At 36.7% G+C, this 6,898-nt stretch overlaps 1 protein-coding gene across 3 annotated transcripts; it reads right to left on the bottom strand.

Annotated features, from left to right (window-relative positions):
- Positions 1 to 1,602: 1,602 nt before the first annotated feature.
- On the bottom strand, positions 1,603 to 6,023 carry LOC113291743 (probable alpha-amylase 2). 3 transcript variants are annotated; one of them, XM_026541247.1, is made up of 14 exons: positions 5,804 to 6,023; positions 5,523 to 5,620; positions 5,199 to 5,289; positions 5,046 to 5,073; positions 4,806 to 4,843; positions 4,416 to 4,542; positions 4,058 to 4,284; positions 3,537 to 3,682; positions 3,332 to 3,444; positions 3,125 to 3,213; positions 2,852 to 2,974; positions 2,426 to 2,461; positions 2,095 to 2,193; positions 1,603 to 2,013 (listed from the first exon to the last, which is right to left on the bottom strand). In XM_026541247.1, the coding sequence occupies exons 3-14, from the start codon at positions 5,214 to 5,216 to the stop codon at positions 1,822 to 1,824; spliced, it is 1,236 nt and encodes a 411-aa protein (XP_026397032.1). In that variant the 5' UTR covers positions 5,217 to 5,289; positions 5,523 to 5,620; positions 5,804 to 6,023; the 3' UTR covers positions 1,603 to 1,821. The 3 variants fall into 3 exon arrangements, with proteins under 3 accessions (XP_026397032.1, XP_026397039.1, XP_026397027.1); XM_026541254.1 differs by having other exon boundaries at positions 5,523 to 5,599; XM_026541242.1 differs by having other exon boundaries at positions 5,523 to 6,023.
- Positions 6,024 to 6,898: the final 875 nt, after the last annotated feature.

The following is a 6,898-nucleotide window of genomic DNA, read 5'->3' as shown; positions in this document are numbered from 1 at the left end:
TACCACCACCACCACCGCCCACCACCGTCGATTACCACCACCACCACCTCCGATTATCACCACCACCAACCACCGATTACCACCACCACCTCCGATTACCACCACCACCATTATATATATATATATAGCTTAATTTAAAACATTAAAAAAGATATTCTCACAAATCCATTACTTGTCATTCGTTTTTGGTTGAATAAATGAGAAGTAATCATTAAAATGAGTTGAAAATTGAAGTTGCAGAGAGGTTTAATGGAGGGGTTTTTTCAGAGAAAAGTTCGGTTATCACGAATTAATTTTTTCTTAACCAAACTCAGAGTTCGGTTGATTCGCAAAAAAATACTTTTAACCGAACTCCTTGTATTAGAACAACACAAGTCCATAAGTTCGGTTCCTTTGCAAAATAAAGATATCACAGAACTTTAGTTTACGAAAATAATGAGAAGTCCACAAGTTCGGTTCGTTCGCAAAAATGTTAAGTTTTCTTTGTAACCGAACTCTACCTTTGAAACTTCGTAACCGAAGTCTACATAATTCGCCAAGAAATAAATTTCGTAGTAACCGAACGTTTGCCTAATTGCATATATGCATATATAAGCCCAGTTCGGTTGATTCGCAAAATATGTTGAAGTTTGCGAACCAACCGAACTTCTAACACTAGGTTACTTTTAACCTGCAGTTCGGTTGGGAACTTGGTTGCGTTGAAGTTTGCGAACTAACCGAACACACAAGATGTACCCAAATAAATTGTTAAGTTCAAAGTTCGGTTACCTACCATTTTATTCTAGGTAACCGAACATTACATTGTACGACCAAAACCTCCATTAACGAGCGAGTTCGGTAACCTGCGTGTTTGGAAAACGTAACCGAACTACACTTTCAGGTGTGTTCGGTTACATGTTCTTGACATATGGTAACCGAACTGGCCCAATTCTACATACAAATTTCATTTTTTTTGAAAGTTTGGAGCAATTCAACCAACATTATCTAAGTTTGAAGCATACCTGGGTACCCAAATACCCTTTCTCCGGTTGTGGTTGGTAAAATCCATCGTTTTTCATGTTTTCCTTCTTCATCTTCTCTAACTTTACTCTTTCAATAATTCTACTTCTTTAAAATAAAAAAACCATCTGATTTTTTAATCTCACTAATTATCTTTAACTTAATCATCTCACTAATCATTACACTAACTATTATTAACACTAACTAATCATCACCCAAACTTAATCAGGAGAGTAATTTAAGTATTAATATAAATATCTAGATAAGGGGTGATCTGGATTTACTTCTAATGTCTTTATCCAAAATAAAACTATGGTCCCAAAAAAAAAACCATGGTCCCCAAAAAATCGTTCTTTTGGAATTGTGAAAACAAGTTTCTTTCTGTCGTGCTTTGGTCAATAGGGAAATTGGGCCATTTTATGGCATGACCATTTCCAGCCCAATAGGAAAGGTTATATGCCACTTTCGGGTACTGTACTACTGTATGTATTGAAGGAACTGAGATAGTTTCTGGTTATCACACATCGGTAATTAATGAATCTGATTGATTATTGAATTTCTGAGATAGGTTCTGCAATTATAAAATTTCTTAGGCCTTGAATATGATTGATCATCAAGAGGACTAACTAATGAGTCCATATGATAACCTATTATAAAGAACGTAAAGCTGTTGCATGTGAGTGATAAAATGCCGAAGCTGTTGCATGTAAGTGATAAAATGCCGCATACGTATACTCTAGTAATACATCAACAATCTCTAAAACAAAAGATTGTGTGTCCGTCTTATTCATAAATACATTAGTTACCATGGAAATGGAGTTTTTACTTCTGCCAGACTGCATATCCGTGACCACAAGTTGCTAGAGTCCATTCTTTCCCAGCTGGGCACCAGGTCCCGTCTCCAATCTTCATGCACACTTTTTCCCCGATGAATGCTGAGTAGAGATTTGGCTGGGCCTCAGCAATCTTTATTGATGATCGACTATGAATTCCTTTACTTTTTCGAATGCTCATCTGCAGAAAAACATCCAGTTAGTAGATAAGACACTTAGTTGAGAATGGTTTTGCTATAGAGATAGTTGGAACACAGTTTACCAGCTTCACAATTTCATCATGAATAGATTCTCCCCAATCACAAAAGTGGTCATAGAACACGGATGGTATTCCTGGATGTGTGAGTAGATAAGCATAACCCTGCAGCAGAGGATCTAGATATCAGATTCAAGAACTGATAAAAGTTATGGTCTTAATGGAAATAAAAGACTCAATGTGGGGTAACGAACAGTATGCACGACAAATAAGTTTATATAGAAACTGCATGAGTTCACTGTATAATCTTATTTGATTCTGGGAGAGGTAGAGAGGGACAGCTAAAAACACAAATCAGAACGATGTGGAAAAATGCTGGAAGATGAGCATAACATACCTCCATAACATGACTAGAGGGGAAAGGCCAGTGAGCCTGCACAAACATAACAGGGTTGTTAAACAGTATGAACTTGAATTCTAGCCACAGAATTATCTATTTCAACACCTGGCAGATACATTTTAAATGCTATTATGCTCATTGAAATAAGCAAAATGGTGCACATTGACTAAGGAGCTGTTAGCTGTTAATCGATTTCATTTGATGGCCTTAATCATCTTCAGAAACCTGTACTGTGGTTCCAAGAGGATGTCATCACGCCAAGCAAATACACTTTGCTGGCCCATAGTGCCTCATAAGTTGCGATCAGTAAGGTTGAACATCCAAATATACTACATGTGCACCATATATGCTTTTAAGGTAAAAAACCTGTCACACATCCTATGGACCTAATTCATCTACTCAAAAATAAGAACTGTAAATTACCTGTGTGGAACCTGTATCATGATTATCAAGGAACGTGACTGCCCTAGAAGCCCACCACCCCATCACCCCTGGTGGTTTTCCTTGAGCATCACGTAAACGCCACAATTCTCCCCTAACAGCTTCCTGAATGACCAGAAACACACGATTGATATATTCGTCTAACAATATCTATTTCTCAAGAAGCTAATTCAAGATTTCCTATGTAGGATAGGCTTACCTTTGTTACTATATAAAAGGAAAACGTGAGACAATGAGAGAAACTGCTGAAGTTACCTGAAGAATTCCCTTTGTTGTGAAATCGAATGCAGTGGAAAGCCCTCCTGTGTTGTCAATCCAATTGATAATCCGCTGCCTATGACTATCTGCACGAGAATTCAATTGAACACAGACGTCGGTTGCCAAACACAAGAAACATTGACGTCGTCCTGGTAATGATACAATTTTAACAAAGAAAATACACCAAATTGATGCATATAATACCTTGATTGTACTCCAAGCCGCATCCACTGTAGCTACAGGAGTCCCAGTATTCTCCAACGGAAAATATTGGTTTAGCCTCCTGAATATACTCTTTTGCAAATTTTGGTGCGTACCTACAAGATTAAACATGATGTTAAAATAAAATATTAAGACTTACTCAAGGAACATCACTAGTGGACAATAACAAGATTGCTACATCACTTACCCTCTTGCAAAGTCAAAACGGAAATCCTGGAAACCAACATCATATCGGAGCCACTGTAGCCACTTGATGATGTCTTTCCGAACAAAAGTTTGTGTATGATCTATGTTTGGAACCCCGTTAAAGTTGTCTCCAGTGCTTCGGTTTCCCTACAAGCAGAATACTGCCGACGTGAGACAGACTAAAGATGCTACTTTTTTTTTAACAAACAACTGATATCTGTAGTTGCTTTTACAGAATCTTCGTAACCTCATAAAGGAAATTCGCAACATCATGAGGCAACTACCCTTAATCAAATTAGTCAATCATCAGGCTACACTTTGATGCCAGAGCAAGAAGAGGAAATCATAGAGAGGAAGCTATATTTTTTTTTTTAAAAAAAGAAGATAAATTCTTCCCTTAAAACCACACAGACATGGGAAACTTGATCATTTCACAATACACAGACATGAACACTAGAATTACTGCCTGGTATCTGCTACCAACGTAACTTAGATAAACTGCAGACAGTGCATAGTGCTTACCAATCCACCAGTACAAGATGTAACAGCGCGTTCATCCCATGATAATGAAATCCCATCATAGCGGTTATATCTTCCTCCATGCCCTTGGGTAGTTCCAATACGATGGTTAATAACTATGTCAGCCATTGGTCTAACTCTATGCTGCTTCATTTTATACAGTAAAGCTTTTAACATATGCTCAGAACCATATGCGGAGTTGAGAGAATAAAGGTCCTGAGGTAGGTAACCTGTAAAACAAAAACAAAAACAATAAAAAATCAGAGAGAGATAGTGAGTGGAAGAGAAGAAGGGATGCTCCAGGGCAGGTGTGTGCACCAAATAGGAGAACGAATCTGAAAATCTTAATCTAGCAGCTAACCTTCTGGTGCGAAGGAATTGGTTGCTGGTGGCAACCATGCTGTCGTGAACCCCGACTTTGCAATATCAGGGACTTTTCTTTCTAGTGTTCTCCACCAATTATGTTTATGTGACTCCCAGTTGAAAGCCTGGTGAATATAGAGCTCCAATGTTAGAAGGCTTGAGAAAGATACTGATATTGTAGATAAAAGTAGTATGTTTCTGCATGGGAGAGAATTCAGAATCCAATATTTACAACAATCTTTTCTACAAATAGTCTAATAAAAGAGTTCAAACATATTTTGCCAAATCAACATCAACATGAACTATTGTTCATTGAAGCTTGATAGGTGTACATTAGCTAATTGGTGGCGCAAACATAAACCCATTTTTCATGCGAGTTTTTTTTTACCTGGAATAGGATTTCTTTTCCATTCTGTAGCACTAATCCTACAAAAATGCCGAGCAAACACTAGATTAGCATTCAGATTGAAGGAATGTGCTTGTAGAACATGTAAAAATGTAATGGTGTAAAAGATGCATTATAACTCTAGTAAGATAAGCAGCATAGCAAAAGCAAATTTGCATTACAAGTACAAACTTTACAATATAAAGCCAAGAAAATGTAAAGAATGCCCAAAGCAGCATGTACCTTGGTTTGAGTTCTGGTCATCAAGATCCTGAAATACAATGGCAAAAGCACATGATCAGCACAAGGATAATGCCGTGGATGAACAACCAATCAGTAAAAGTAGGAAAACATGAATTCAGAAAATACACATTGAAGTGAGATTAGAATACATACATGATTCACGTAACCCATATCGAATCGACAGGGCGGTTGTACGAATACAGTAGCTTAGTTAGACAGGGAGGCGTTTCCACAAATAAGTTTTCTGCATTCAAAAATAACACACTATTTAACATTTCAATCACTTGGATATTCCCACAAAAAAACACCAACTCGTTTTTCAAATTTCAAGTGTAACAGCAAAATGCCAAATCATACTTAACATTCACAATTCCAAGTCAAAATGATTACAATTCAAGGAAACAAATACTCATCAAAAAATTGAAATTCCTCTTGAATCTGAAATTGTCAAAAATGGAAAAGAGAAGAAGAACAAACCCTAGTTGGTATGATTTCGGTAGGAAGCTGGCAGGATGAGCGGTGGAATGATGGTTTTCTTCTCCTCCTCCATAGGCCTTTTTATATGTAAATAAAAGCTGAAAAATTCGTCAGTGACCATGAAATCGAATCAATTACATACTCTCCCATACATCAGATAGCGATATAAATTTCGAATTCGATTCTTTCTCTTTTCAATACTGTCTCTTCATTTTAAAAATGAAAATATCGAAAAGATTTCTATCTTTTTATTTTGAATGATTGTCTTTTCTTTTGCTTACATTTTACGTGCTATTTTTTCCTTCTTGCTTTCTTGATACATTTACGCGGTTGTAAATCAAATCCCAGAAAGGTTTTAAAGTTTAAACCATCTTCTTCTTCTTCTTTTTTTTTCCGTCTCATTTCACTTTACCAATGGAGAAAAGGATTTGTGGTACGACCGGTTGAATGACTAAAAGGAGATTCATTGTCCCGGAATCACATCGCTATATCAGTGACCACAACATTTTGAGGCCGAAGCATTCTTTTTTTGGTTGGTCCATGAAGGAATAGATCCAGTCACTCAATAAGGCACTTGGTTGGATGAATCTTCACTTGTGCCCGACTTCGATAATTAACAAATACCGAGAATAAATCAATTTTTGACACACAACCGTAGATTTTATTTTCAAATTGTATATATAATTTGAGTATAGATTGCTGGCCTCACATTGAAAGTAGGCCAAAAGCTTGAATTATAGAGCTCCTGGCCCCGATCAATAGGAATTGAGTATTTCCATTTTATTTTGGATACATATCGAACACCTAAAAGCTAATCTTGAAACTCTAATCTCTTCTCTACCGTCCTCTCTTCGCTTCTAATTCTCTCTGGAAAAAATGACTCCTAATTTTCTCTGAAAAAAATGGCGACAAACGTCAAGGTTATATTTTTTTTTAACGAATATTACGGCTGCACATCAAAAACCTAGGGTGATGACTACCCCTTGCTGATAACAAAACCCTATGCGATATTCATCAACAGCCTTCTTCTCTCCTTTTTTTCTTTTCTCATTCAATTGCACCTTGGTAATTTATCGCTTCGATATCCTTTTTTGATCGCTTTATCTTATTCGTTTCCGAGGTTGATGTTTTTCACATTGTGATCAGTGAACGAGCCGAGGGATTTGCAAAAAGATCCCATTATTTTTTCACTCTTGGGTTGACTGCATGCATCTAACTTTTCTACTAAACCCTATTTGGTTTGCGAAAATCTCATTCTTGTTATTTTCTCCATAACTCGATTTATAATGATGACTGCTGAGATTTTTTTGTTTTGACTTGGAAACAAGATATACAGATTTTTCTACCTGAACATCAAAAGCTTAATGAATATGGTA

Source organism: Papaver somniferum, chromosome 1 (genome assembly GCF_003573695.1).
Source record: "Papaver somniferum cultivar HN1 chromosome 1, ASM357369v1, whole genome shotgun sequence".
Classification (NCBI taxonomy): domain Eukaryota; kingdom Viridiplantae; phylum Streptophyta; class Magnoliopsida; order Ranunculales; family Papaveraceae; genus Papaver; species Papaver somniferum.
This window is presented reverse-complemented; position numbering and strand designations above follow the sequence as displayed.